At 46.1% G+C, this 14,190-nt stretch overlaps 1 protein-coding gene across 1 annotated transcript in view; it reads left to right on the top strand.

The window, feature by feature from the left end:
* The window catches only part of TNFRSF11A (tumor necrosis factor receptor superfamily, member 11a, NFKB activator), a 69,093-nt gene that overhangs the window by 41,451 nt on the left and 13,452 nt on the right, over positions 1–14,190 (top strand). The window contains 2 exon segments of the mRNA XM_010854818.1: positions 11–374; positions 377–409. Of these exon segments, the coding sequence (XP_010853120.1) occupies positions 11–374; positions 377–409 (397 nt within the window).

The raw sequence follows: 14,190 nt of genomic DNA, 5'->3' as shown, positions 1-14,190 counted from the left end.
GCCCCTGGAGGTGGGCGAGAACGACAGCTTCAGCCAGTGCTTCACGGGGACGGACAGCCTGGAGGGCTCCGAGAGCCCCCGCCTCCCCATGCCCCCCTGCAGGACTGCGTGGAGGCCCGCGTCCCCCAATAAGTCCTTGCACGGAGAGGCGGGCGGCGGCCGGTGCCCGCACTGGGCAGCCGGAGCCCGCTCTGCAGACGGCTGTGCAGGCTGTGGGGACCTGACTTCGGGGGACCCGGCGCCCGGACTGGAGACCCCCCCGAGTGGACCCTTGCCCCAGTGCGCCTACGGCATGGGCCTCCCGCCCGCAGCAGACCGGGCCGAGGCGGGGGGCCAGCCCCCGGACGGGGCCGCCGCCGAGCTTCCCGGCTCTTCCGATCTGGCCCCGGTGACCAGCCGCCTGCCTCAGGTAAGTGACTGTCCCTCCGGCACAAAGGCCTGGCTCGGTCCAGGGTCTGCGCGCGAGTCACCCGCCTTCCGGTGAGCAGGGATGCGCAGTGGCAAAGTCCGCTCCTGTTTTCTCCTGAGAAGCCTCTTTGCTGGGTGGGTTTCCGTTCAGTCCGCACGTCGGGTTTGTGGGCTGTACTCTCTCTCTCTGCGGACTCTCTCTCTTGGTTTACACGTGTCTCGTGCCCTTTTGCCTTCAGGCTCCTCAGGACGGGGTTAGGTCTCAAATCCCAGCATTAAGCCCTGAAGTGTTAACATTGACCTCAGGACTGGCTGAAGTCAAGGCATTCCCTCAGATTTATGGATTTGGGTGTTTTTTTTCCTAAAGCAACCTAGGCTTCAAATCCCACCCCACAAAACTCATAAATTTCAGGACAACAAACAAAATTCTCTAGTTAATCCTTGAGGAATTAGTATTTACTGAGGGTAATTCGCTTGATTCTGGACCAAATTAATGAGGCAGTAGCTGTCCTTTGGTGCTTTTTATGAGAAGCCTCTTTTATAGTCACTGCATAGGATGTATTTATGGAACCAGGAGGATGGTTTTACAATTTAAAATCACGATTGAGATTTATTGCTGCATCACTGCTTAAGCACGAGTGACCCACCAGTTGTAATATTATAGCTTCTTTCTGTGAAGGTAAAACACCCTGTTTTATTGTGTAGTTACAAGGAACTTGGTTACTGATGCTGAGGGCTTCTTCTGGCTCTGGAGATTATTTGCTGTATTATGGGAAGCAGGGAGGTCAGGGATCTCTTCCAGAAATTTCTAAAAGCTCTAGACACTCTCACCAGAAAAATAAATATATGAAAAGTGAAGTGAAAGTGTTATTTGCTCAGTCCTGTCTGACACTTTGCAACCCCATGGACTGTAGTCCTCCAGGCTCCCCTGTCTGTGGAATTCTCCAGGCGAGAATATTGGAGTGGGTTGCCATGCCCTCCTCCAGGGGACCTTCCCAGAACATCACAGGCAGAGTGCTCACCCTCTGAACCATGTGCACGTGTACTATTTAAAGGGCCTCACAGCCTCCTCCCTTCTGCAAAACCACAAAGCCCAGGCAGGGACACCTTTATCCTGGGATGCTTTTGCTTTCCTGCCTCTTTGTTTAGACCGCCAGCAGCTCTAGCAGCCGATCTCGGAATTGTTTTATAACCATGAGGCAGCTCCATCTGGCCCTGAGTGGGGACCGCTTTGTCTCATGCTGGCGATGACTCCCGGCTTATTGAGTAGAAGGGTGAATTTGAATCTGTTTTCCGAGCTTTGCGGTTTGGCTGTACCTACACAGATTCACTGCTGTGTCAGTGCTCGATCGGCTCTCAGTCAAAATGAAAGAGGGAGATAAGCTGGGGGTATTTTTCAAAGAACCCTGATGTATATTTCCTTCCAAAGGCCTCAGCTTTCTTTTTTCAAAGATTTTAAGGGATCTCCATATCTAAAAGTTTGGCTCTGCGGTTCCTTTGTGTGGTTCTCTTTCTTTTCGGGAGGTGACTTTTCTTTCCACTGATTGGACACACACACAAAGCGTGAGGTCTTGGGGCTGCAGGGAGCGTGGAGCCTCCACGGGGCAGGGGCCAAGTCCCTGACTCTGCTGGGACAGAGCCCTTTCTCAGTTGCTGACGTCACAAAGGTACTGTTGCTGCCGTGTGAAAAACGGACGCAGTTCTAGGAAGAGCAATGTTGGCCAAAGAGAAAGAGATCATCTTTTTCTTCCTTAGTGTCATGATATCAAAATGGCAGATTTGAACTGTCCTATGAAGAGTTAAAACAGTGCCCATCTCTGCTTGTATCCTTTATTTCTCTCCAGCATTAAACATCTAACCATGGAAAAAAGGGGAAAAAAATGTGTACCATCCACCAAGTGGTGTTAATTTGCAAGAAGTTTACACTGCTTCTTCTGTCTAAATCTGGTGCTCAGCCATATAAAACATCCGCAGAGCGCTGCCAGCAAGCGGGCCAGATCGTGTTCGCCTGAGGAGCAGCCAGACTGAGTTTTGAGGCTGCGCTGTTGCCTGTATAATTACTTCTACATGAATGGCCTCCTGGTTCCTGGTCCAAACAGCACTTTCTCGTTACTGCTTTTTCTTTCTCCTGGCTGTGCCAGGTCTTAGCTGTGCAATGCGGGATCTTTAGCTGTGTCATTAGTTGGTGCCCCTCCATTGAGATCGTGGAGTCTTAGCCACTAAACCACCAGGGAAGTTCCTCGTTAGTGCTGTGCTGTGCTTAGTCATCAGTCAGTCGTGTCCGACTCTTTGTGGCCCCAAGGACGGTAGCTCACCAGGCTCCTCTGTCCATGGGGATTCTCCAGGCAAAAACACTGGTATGGGTTGCCATGCCCTCCTCCCGGGGATCTTCCCAACCCAGGGATCAAACCCAGGTCTCCCACATTGCAGGCGGGTTCTTTACTGTCTGAGCCACCAGGGAAGCCCATTATTACTTTAAAAAAGAAAGAAAATTCACTTGCCTGTTCCAGGTCGTAGCTGTGGCTTGTGGGATCTAGCTCCCTAACCATGGATCAAACCCGGGCCCCCACACTGGGAGCAAGGCGTCTTAGCCGTTGGACCACCAGGGAAGTGCTTCTTTACTGCTTTTTAAAAATTGTCATGCTTTATGTTCTATAAAAATGTGTGAAAGAGGATGGTGCTTGGGTAAAAGTTATGAGTGAGCTTAATCCTAAAAGGCACCATCTTCTTAGGACTTGAGGGAGGTGACCTTTTTATTGGCTTTTGGATTTATATGTGTGAGTATTTAAAATGAAAAAAAAATCTTGCAACCAAATCAAGGGGTTTGTGCAGAAACGACAGGCCTGGACACTTCCTCAGTAGGAAAAACACCTTCTTGGCACCCAACTTTTGCAGACGACGATAGCTCTTCAAACAGCTCCATAAGCATATCTTTCAAAAATAACACCCGACGGTAAGTCTATTATAGCCATGTTACAACTCTTAAAGAGCAGGGAGGATTATCAGCCAAAACCAGTGGAGAGGAAAAGACGCTATGGTCGAAGTCTGTGTAACCGTGCCCTAACTGACGCCTTAAAGTCTCCTGATGATGTCATGCTGGTTACCTAGTGACAAGCTCTTTCACCTGGAGTTTGCAGGCTTCTGTCTAGAAAATCATTCCATGTACAAGAAAGAACGGCTTCTGGTGATGCAGGTGTCACCAGCTGGCCGGTGACTTGATTCTGGCTCCTGAGATGACATAATTGGTTCAGACACTTCTGAGCTGGAGAGAGGTGTTTCTTCACGGGGCTCACAATAATTCTTCATGAGCACAATTAACGATTCTTCATGAGCACCAGCTACATGATTCTCTATCGAGTCTTTACTGAGGTTCTGCTGAGACATGGAGACATGGAAAAGTTTGGAAGTAGGGATGGACGCCAGGGAGTGGAGAACACGAAAAGAATCAATAATCTGAGAAAGTGCGGCCCCCTGTACGGGCCCCTCTCTAGCGGGCGCCCCGTGGGCCCCTTTGCCGGCTCACCCACCTCCACGTGGCCCCTTTGGCAGGAACCTCTCTCCTTCCTGCTCGAGCCCACAGGCTTCCCTTTGTGTGGCTGCCTCGTCCCTGCCCTGTCCCCTTTCCAGAGCACCCAGTGCCTCCTGACCTTCAAGTCCCTGCTCAGATTTTGTCCAACTCTTTGTGACCCCATGGACTATAGCCTGCCTGGCTCCTCTGTCCACGGTTTTCCTGGCAAGAAGACCAGACTGGGTTGCCATTTCCTCCTCCAGGGGATCTTCCAGACCCAAGGACTGAACTCAAGTCTCTTGCACCTCCTGCATTGCAGGCGGATTCTTTAGCACTGAGCCACCAGGGAAGCTCAAATGCTGCTTCCTAAACAAGGGAAACTCCCTGTCTGTGCCCCCAGCAGCCCCTGGTAACAACCCCTGGCATCCTTCTCACCGAGCCCAGGATACCCGCATCTTTAACAACAACCATCTTGAGGCAGCCACGGCCAGTTATTTGGTAGGAGTTGCCATGACCGTCACCATGCCTGGCCTTCCTAGTCTCTCCCAAGGCAGCTTGCTGCTGCTGCTGCTAAGTCACTTCAGTCGTGTCCGACTCTGTGCAACCCCATAGAGTAAGGATGCTGGTCCATCCAAGTGGCACAGACACACCCAGGCTCAGGCCTGGGAGCCTGGGACTCAGGAGGGTGAGGGCCCCACCCGACTCCCGGGTACCCCTTCCAGGCCTCCCATCCCTGGGCCCCACCCCGTCCTGAAACGACTGTTTTTGACCATCCACTTCCATCCTGTGAGACCAATAAGGTCTTTTTATCCCAGTTTTCTTCCCCTTTCTCCCCTCCCCTCAAGCAAAGAACAGTCCTTTGTTTCTAGCGCGCTTCTCTTTCCTGCTGAAATGCCATCCACTAACTTGTATTGATTTTGGAAGGTGAAAAGTGTTAGTCACTCAGTCGTGTCCAACTTTTCTGGGACCCTATGGACTGCAGCCTACCAGGCTCCTCTGTCCATGGAATTGTCCAGGCAAGAATACTGGAGTGGGTTGCCATTCCCTTCTCCAGGGGATCTTCCTGACCCAGGGATTGACCCTGGGTCTCCTGCACTGCAGGCAGAGTCTTTGCTGTCTGAGCACCAGGGAGACTTTGTTTACTGAGCCACATGTTTGACATTTAGCCAAGTATTACAGGAGCAGGCATTAGCTCCAGGACTCTATAAGTTAAAAATACTTTATAGTTCAGGTATTTGGTAATAAAGTTCAGCATTCATTGGTGCTAAAAGTCAATGCATTATTTCAAAATATATGAAAATTTTGTTCACTATATGCTTTCATTTAGTCCTGCTTACCTTCTTTCTGTTCTAACGAGGCTCATTTTTGGAAAAGGTTTCATTTATGAGCCATTCTAAGTAATTTTCAAGCATGATTCAGAATGGAACTATTAAATCCTGCTTCCCTTCCCATATCATCATAGACCCAGTTTCTTCCAAATGCCTGAAACAGATCTTACATTTCCATAAAAAGGAAAATCACATGAGAAGCATATGGGTTAAATATAAAATATGTTTTTAAAAAATTCCAGAAGAACCCAATATAGCTTGGGTAATTTGAGTGTATTTGTGTATATTTTTAGTTCTTTTCCTTGGAAGAAAATCTACATGACAATTAGGTGATAATATTTGCTATAGTTCTTGTGATTTAATATTCATACATCATGCATTTTAAACAACATAATAAGCCTTTGAGGAGACAAGTGTGCATTACCTTGCTTTAAAATGTAAATTCTGTCAGGAATTGGGTTCTTACAAGGAAGCTTATTCTCTCTGCCTGAGAAATAGTGATTCCATGGAGCTTGCTATGCAAAACAGGGAGTTCACAAAGTATATACATCTTTCTGGTCTTAAGATACTTCATTTGTTCATTGTTTCTGTTGACTTAAAATGCTATTTTTAACTTTCTCAAATGACCTGAAAATTTTTCCTAAATCACATTAAATATTAATGTGAAGCCAACCAACCCATTTTAAATGTTAGAAACTTCAGATTTTCTAATTTAATGAAAACCCTCAAGACTTCCCTGGGTAGTCCAGTGGTTAAGACTCCATGCTTCCAATGCAGGGGGCTGGGGCTCAATCCCTGGTCAGGGAACTGCACACCACGTGCTACAACGAAGACCAGGTGCAGCCAAATAAATAAATATCCAGAAAATAAAAAAGTCAGAACTCTCATGTCATGCTGGTTCTCAAAGCATCCTTTTAGATAGCCTTCACATAGAGGTCTAACAATCGCCTGTGTTAAGAGATATATTAAGACTGTTCTGACATCCTGAAGGTTGTATTTTTATCAGTGATATCAGAGGTATGAGAGTTGGACCATAAAGAAGGCTGAACACCAAAGAATCGATGCTTTTGAATTGTGATGCTGGAAAAGACTCTGGAGAGTCCCTTGGACAGCAAGGAGATCAAACCAGTCAATCCTAAAGGAAATCCAACCCTGATTATTCATTGGAAGGACTGATGCTGAAAGTGAAGCTCTAATACTTTGGTCGCCTGATGTGAAGAGTCAACTCATTGGAAAAGACCCTGATGCTGGGAGAGATTGAGAGCAAGAAGAGAAGGGGACGACAGAGAAGGAGATGTTGGATGACATCATTGGCTCAATGGAGATGAATTTGAGCAAACTGGGAAACAATGGAGAACAGAGGAGACTGACGTGCTGCAGTCCCTGGGGTTGCAAAGAATTGGAAGTGACTTAGCAACTGGACGACAAAATCAGAGGTATGCGTTACCAGATGCTGGCTAAGTTTGGCTTCCCTGGTGGCTCAGACAGTAAAGAATCTGTCTGTAATGTGGGAGCCCCAGGTTCGATCCCTGGGTTGGGAAGATCCCCTGGGGAAGGGAATGGCAACCCACTCCAGTGTTCTTGCCTGGAGAATTCCAAAGACAGAGGAGCCTGGAGGGTTACAGTCCATGGGGTTGCTGAGAGTTGGAACTGGATGAGCGACTAATGCTTACCTTCTTACTTCCTCACAGAAATCCTATGGGCACATTCCTCACCCAGGACCACACAGCGAGTCAGCAATGAGACCACAACTCATACAGCTGATTCTGAAGCCTGTGCCTTGAACCATGGCATGGTCTCCCTACAAATCAGTGCCAATGATACTGTTTTCATTTGTTTATCGTGCACTGGAGAATCCTCAGTGAGCCATAGAATACAGGCAAACTTGGGCCGGGATCACTGGCTACTCAGGTTGAGCAAGGGGCAGTGGTGAGGCCAGGCCAGGCCCAGAGGTTTCCACGGGAAGAGACGCTAGTGTCTGTGTCAAGAGGTGATGGCTCCCCTGACCTGAGTCCCCTCTGTTGCAGTTACCAATTCTTTGGTGAGGAAGGCTCTTTCTTCCACATGCCTCAAACCTCATCCTGTTTTGCAAGTAAAATAAAGTTAAAATAAATGCCAGGGGCAGCTTTGATTGGGAAAAAGCTGGCAGAAAGGCAGCTTCAGACAGTGAGGAAGAAGGAAGTGACTGGCCTGGTTTAGCTTGTATTCCCAGAGGTCTGTGGCTTGTATGTGTGTGCTCAGTCGCTTCAGTCGAGTTCCACTCTTTGTGACCCCATGGACTGTAGCCTACCAGGCTCCTTTGTCCATGGTTATTTCCCAGGCCCCTCCTCCAGGGGATCTTCCTGACGCAGGGATCAAACCCACGTCTCCTGCAACTCTGGCATTGCAGGTAGATTCTTTACCTGCTGAGCCACCGAGGAAGCCCCTGCGGACAACTGGGACCTATAAAGACCTCAAGATGCCTTAAGGCATCTTGGACAAGTCTCATGCGCCCCACTCCTTCTTCACATTCCCCCCTTACCAGCCAGAACATCCTGTTGCGTCCTTGGTTCTCAGTGGAGAGAGCTACCCCTTCCAGGGCATGCACCAACTGCAGAAACCATGGCAACCATGGGGCACCCACCATGTGGACATGCAGTCCTATTGCCTCACCACCCCAGGGCCTCGCCCTGTCAGGTCCGTTCGCACGACCATGTAAAACCCGCTGAATGGTAGAAAGCAGATCTTAGGGAATGATTAGTTGTAGGCAAGGACAATTCTGGACTAAGGCATAACACAACATAAGGATATCAGCAACTCACTCAAAACCTTGACCTACTCTTGGACTTCCTTGGTGGTCCAGTGGTTAAGACTCTGAGTTTCCAACGCAGGCAGCACACGTTCAATCCCTGGTCCGAGAACTAAGATCCCATATGTTGCATGGTCCAGCCAAAGAAAGAAAGAAAGAAAGAAAGAAAGAAAGAAACCTTGACCTACTGTAGTGCTACATCCAAGTCACAGCTGACCTGCATGATGGAAAACGAGACAGTGGGGGAATTCGTGTAGAGTTACTCAGATGAGTGTTCAAACCAGAGATGGTTAGAATGATGGATCACTTCAGCAAGAAAACAAAAGTTGGTTAGATATCTAGAGGTAAGTGCCCTTTCAGTGTTCAAGATCAGTTGAAATCCTTCAGCAAGACAGCAGTGGGAAAATCACATGGCTGCTCGAGACCTTTCCCCGTTGGTAAGTGTCATGAGCACAACTGTTAGATTCTGGGAGGAGTAATGCCAGCCTTGCACCTGTGAAAAATTCTTTGTTATTTCCCAAGCGTTTTCTAAGCCACCATCTCGTTCGACCCTACGCTGTCCTGCCAGGCATTCACACATCCCTGTATTCATTCATTTCACATTTATCATGTGCCTGCTCTGGCGCTGCACCTGCCAGGCTAGATGGGCCTGAATGCTGATGCTCGTTTCATAATGGAGCAGACTATACTGTTAGGTGGTTTGTCCCGGATTCCACAGCGAGTCGAGGCCAAGCCGGGGGGGTGGCGGGAATCAGGGCTTTCAGAGCCTGTCTGCTCCTCCGTCCCAGCCCCGTTTCTGGCCCTCCTGGGCTCGGGAAGCTGCTGAAACCAGCACCCCGCTAGTCACTGTCACGCACTTTCTGCTCTTCAGGGAGTGAGACACCACTCTAAGCCACCAAAATCTTTTTGCTATTGAAGTTGAGACGGCGGAGACTAGCACGCCATTGAAGTTAGTAGATTACTTGCAGGTGAGTCTGCATGTGACAAGGCTGGGAAAGAAGGGTGTTAGTTTTCATTATTAAAGTCACGTTAGTCAGTCCGGGGGGAAGGAAGCAAGCCTGAGGCCCTCAGGTGCGGAGTAACGGCAAGCTGGTGTGATAATGCTGCCCGTCTAGCATAGAGGGGACACGTCGTGAGCTCTGGACTCGGGGTGTTGTACCACTGTTACTGCTTCCCTGGTGGCACTGGTGGTAAAGAACCTGCAGGAGACATGAGGGGCGAGGGTTCGATCCCTGGGTCGGGAAGATCCCTGGAGGAGAGCATGGCAACCCACTCCAGTATCCTTGCCTGGAGAATCCCATGGACAGAGGAGCCTGGCGGGCTATAGTTCACGGGGTCGCAAAGAGTAGGACATGGCTGAGCGACTGAGCACACAGGTCACGTCACTGTTATTACTGTAATAGTGACCTAGCTTAATCTTAATCTAGCTCCACTTAACCACAGATGAACCTGCATTCTCCTAGCCTCTGTAGAGGGAGCTGATGGAAGCCGACCACACACTGACGGATGACTCACAGCTAGTGGGTCACTCTAGGCTGGAACGCCTGGGACCTGCTGCTCCTAGCCAATGAATGGCCAAGCTTACTAAAATCCATGGGTCATCCCAGTCCCATGAGTGTGAGCTGATCCTTTTGTAATTTAAAACTTTAACTGTACATTAACTGGTTTAAAAAAATGAATTTGATAAGCATGAGAATTATTTCTATGAAAATGATGAAGTGCTTCAGGACAATTCAAAGAGTGAGCTGCCAAAATCGTTTTGCTGTTGCAGGTGGGATTGGTGAGACTGTGCAAGATTGGGGGATAAAACGCTAGAAGGATTCTGCACTTGGACCGCCTGGCAGCTGACTGAGTGCTCACTGTACTTTTTAAAATATAATCTAAATTTTGTAATTAACTGGTTATTCAGCTGCTCTGGGTCTTATCTGCGGCACGCAGGATCTTTAGTTGGGGCCTGCGAACTCTTAGTTGTGCAGCACGTGAGATCCAGTTCCCTAGCCTGGGGTAAAACCTGAGCTCCCCGAATTGGGAGTGCAGGGTCTTAGCCGCTGCACTGCCAGGGAAGGCCCCTCCTTTCACTTTAAATGAACCAAAACAGGATCAGAGGCAAAACCTTCGGGGTATCACTGATCCAGTCAGCAGACCTTCTCTCAAAGGGACAAGTCTCGGTAGTTCTCTCAGAAAGTGGGTGTTGAAAGTTCTACAGCAAGTGACATGTGACGTGAACACCAAGGAAACATATCGTACAATCTGTGTTGTAGGAGCACTGGTGGATATCCTCTGCAACTCAAGAGTTTTTAAAAACTTAAGTTCTTTCTCAGTAGAGAAAAGTAGATCGGCAGACAGGTCTGCAATATTGAAACATGTCCAGTTTATAAACTGTTACCTCCCCAAAGAGTGACACTAAGTTAGAGCATCAGTGAGGGGGAGAACACAGAGCAGGGCTTCTGAGGGCTGTCTGTCACCAGCTGTGAAGTTTCCAGAGCCCAGGGCAGTGAAACTATGAAGCCCCTTCTGCAAATATTAGTAAGAGTTTCAAGACGGCAGCAACATTAAACAAGCCTGGGGCCCTTCTGAGCACAGGGTCCTGGGTGGCTGCACGGGTTACGTGCCCCTGAACATGGCTCCGTTGCCACTGACTGCTACTGGCAAATAAGTAGAACTTCTTAAAGAAGTCTTGTCTGTACCAGTTTATTCCTCTCATAAAAAGTCAGTGTGAATAGGACAGACTTGGACTTGATCAAAGATGGTCTTTATCATTAATTGTACTTCTGATAAGGAAATACATGAAGAATAAAATTGAGCATCTCATACTCTTTCTAAGTAACTGGTCTTTACATCCTAATTGTCAGGAATTTATAAAGTTTTGTTTTTTTTCGTTCCTCCCCCCTCTACTTTACCTCCCCATCCCAAGAATAATATTCTTGATCCAATCTATGGATCAAAGAATTCTGAAATGTTTAAATATATCTCTTATGCAAAAGGGTTTGAGTTCTATTTTGGAAAAAATTAGAAAATAAGAATATAGACCCTATAGAGTAAATCAAAGATATGTTGGCCACGAGGCAAAGGCATGGAATGAAATTCTTAAGAAGAAAAGTTTAACACAAAATCTTGACGTGTAAGAGGATGGTTTAAAAACTGTTTTTCAATCTGAGTTCAGACAGACTGAAGATTCTGACAAGGAATAAGGTTAACAACAATGGAGTCATGATGATGATTTGTTGGAAAACAAAATTTTAAAGGATGGAGAAATTATATATACCATGACAAAAACAGATAAATCAATATGAAGAGGATATTTAAGACCATAAATCAGTCATACTTTGGTGAGCATTGCCTTGTGTGTAGGTTTATATAATTTTGGAAAAATGACAGAATCAGCAATGTTGAAATAATAAAAAGCTAGAAGAAATACACCAAGAAAAAAAAATCACACTTTAAAGCCACTTACAATTGCTGCTCTTATTAAATAAACATAGTATCTTTTGTTTTTTATTGTTAAACATGGTATATTTTAAACTGGAATGGAATGTTTATGGTATACACGTATCACTTTTGATTTCTCACGTTGACTTTTGTGTTTAACTAGTGATCCCTCAACTAGGAAGACTTCTCTTGGTTATTATATTCATTCATTCTGCTGCTGCTATGGTAGGAGCCCTTGTGTCAGGCTTGGTTGGTTGCTGAGTTACTTGAAAAAGTCATTTACAAGTTCATATCTTAAACATCTTTAACTTAAAACACATAACTTACATTCACACATTGACTTTTTTTAGTACAGGGACATATGTGTTGGTTGGTTATAGTTTCCTGAGCCTTTTTCACATTAACCACACCATCCTAATTCCCAATTTCTGTTTCTTTAGTGGGGAATGAGAAATTATAGATCTTTGCAGAACAAATTTGAGTGTAAACTCCTTCTGCATTTTTAAAGACTCCTTTTCTTGTTTTCTTTTAACAGAGGCCTTGTCCAGTTCAGCAGCTGGTTGATGTCTTTTGTGTTTAGTGTCTCACATTTATTTGGGTCATTGCAAAGCATTCACTTTAGTTTTCTTAGAAGCATTTGCCTTTTTTCACACTTACCTTTCACAACTTTACACAGAGAGAGACAGACCTTGGGTGTACTGCAGGCTCAGTTCCAGACCACCACAAGAAAGCACACATCATAGTCAAGTGAGTCGCATGAACCTTTTGGTTTCCCAGTGCATCTGAAATTGTGTTTACACCATACGCTGTCTACTAAGTGTGACAGCATGTCTAAAAACAATGTAGATACCTTAAAAATCCTTTATTGCCAAGAAATGCTGACATTATCTGACATTGCAGGTTGCCACAAACCTTCAATTTATACAAAACCCAGTGTGTTCAAAGCACAATAAACTCAAGCAAGAAAACAAGGTATGCTTGTATTTAATTAGATTTCATGAGTTCAACTAGTTAAAAACAGACCTGAGAACTTGGTAACTGGTGGGAGCAGAAAGACATCGGCATACTGGAGGGTAGACCCCTAGCTTAGGGTGTGCTGGATTATAGGCACACCTGTTTATTTTTTAATTTTTGTTTCATATTGGAATTTAGTTTTATTTACAATGTTGTTTTAGTTTCAGGTAGATAGCAAAGTGATTCAGTTATATGTATACCTATTCTTTTTCAAATTCTTTTCCCTTTTAGGTTATTGCAGAATATTGAGTTCCTACAAAGACAGAAGGTGTTTGTAGGTTATCTGTCTTAAATACAGCAGTAGGTATATATCAATTCCAAGTCCCCAACTTATGCCCTCTTTCACTTTTCCCCTTTGTTAACTATAAGCTGTTTTCTGTGAGTCTGCTTCTATTTTGTAAATAAGTTCATCTGTATCATTTTTTTGATTCCTCATATAAGTGGTATCGTATGATATTTGTCTGTCTGACTTGCTTACTATGATCATCTCTAGGTCCATCCATGTAGCTGCAAATAACACTATTTCATCTTTCTGAAGGGCTGAGTAATGTGCCATTGTATGTATGTACCACTTTTCTTTATTCATTCCTGTTGATGGACATTTAGGTTGCTCCTGTGTTTTGGTTATTGTAAACAGCACTGCAATGAACACCGGGCTGCATTATCCTTTCAAACTATAGTTTTCTCTGGATATATGCCCAGGAGTGGGATTGCTGGATCATGTTTAAATGTTTTAGAGGGAATGGAGAACGTGTTGCTGAATGGAATACTAGCTAGCCTTGCCTAAGTTGCTTGGGGAATTAATAAATTCCCCTGCCACCACCCATCTAGGGTCACACCCAACACAGCTACCTATGGGAAAAACGGCGTGAGTTATAAATCCTCAATTATGACTTCCAATTTGTGGCTCATATTTGAAATCTGCTTTCATTGAAATCCCTGTAATGGGCCACGGGGCCTGTCTCAGCGTCTGTGCAGGTGCCCTCTGGGTGGATGGAAAGGCTCCTGGGATTCCCTGGATGCTGTTGGTTCTTAAGTCAGACCATCCAAAATATGCCCTCCATATGGGAGGAGATCTCTTCATGGAGAGTAATGATAAAAAGTTTTACTTGTGTAAATTTTTATTAAGCTTTGTCATAACAGAGAAGGAGCAGAAAAGATGGCGTTAACAGTGAGGCGCTGTTTATTGTGCTGTTCGCCTTCACTGGTCAGACTGAGATTCTGCTTGTGTTGCTGACGGTTGGGGCTCTGCTGCTTCTGCTTGGTTTCTGGCACTGATTTTCACCCGGGGTCATTTCTAGAGCAATTAGTCTTTAAAGTAGGAGGCAGTAGGTGTCCTAGTATTCACTGAACTTTCTATTTGGTTTTCAAAAGGCTCACTAATTAAAGACTGGCTAAATCCAGTCACCCACAAAAGGTCATGATAGAACACCCTGGGGACAAAACAACCCCCCACCTCAGGGTTCAGAAGGGAACAGTGTTTTGTAAGATTGTTTTTGAGTTTTTTTTTTTTTCCCTTAATCTTTTTCTAGGAGTTAAAAAAAAATGTTAAGGAAGTTAATTTCTGCTAGATCCTGGGCCCACGTGGCCCCAGGGCCATCCAGGGCTGGGCTCAGGGACCTCTCCAGGGAGGGTAAAAAGATGGGAGCGCGCTGAGCGAGGAGGCTGGGCTGAGGTGGGCCCCGGGTCGGGTCAGCGGCGGCCTCCCCTCCAGC

The sequence above is a fragment of the Bison bison genome, unplaced genomic scaffold (assembly GCF_000754665.1).
Source record: "Bison bison bison isolate TAMUID 2011002044 unplaced genomic scaffold, Bison_UMD1.0 scf7180017864349, whole genome shotgun sequence".
Lineage (NCBI taxonomy): Eukaryota > Metazoa > Chordata > Mammalia > Artiodactyla > Bovidae > Bison > Bison bison.
This window is presented reverse-complemented; position numbering and strand designations above follow the sequence as displayed.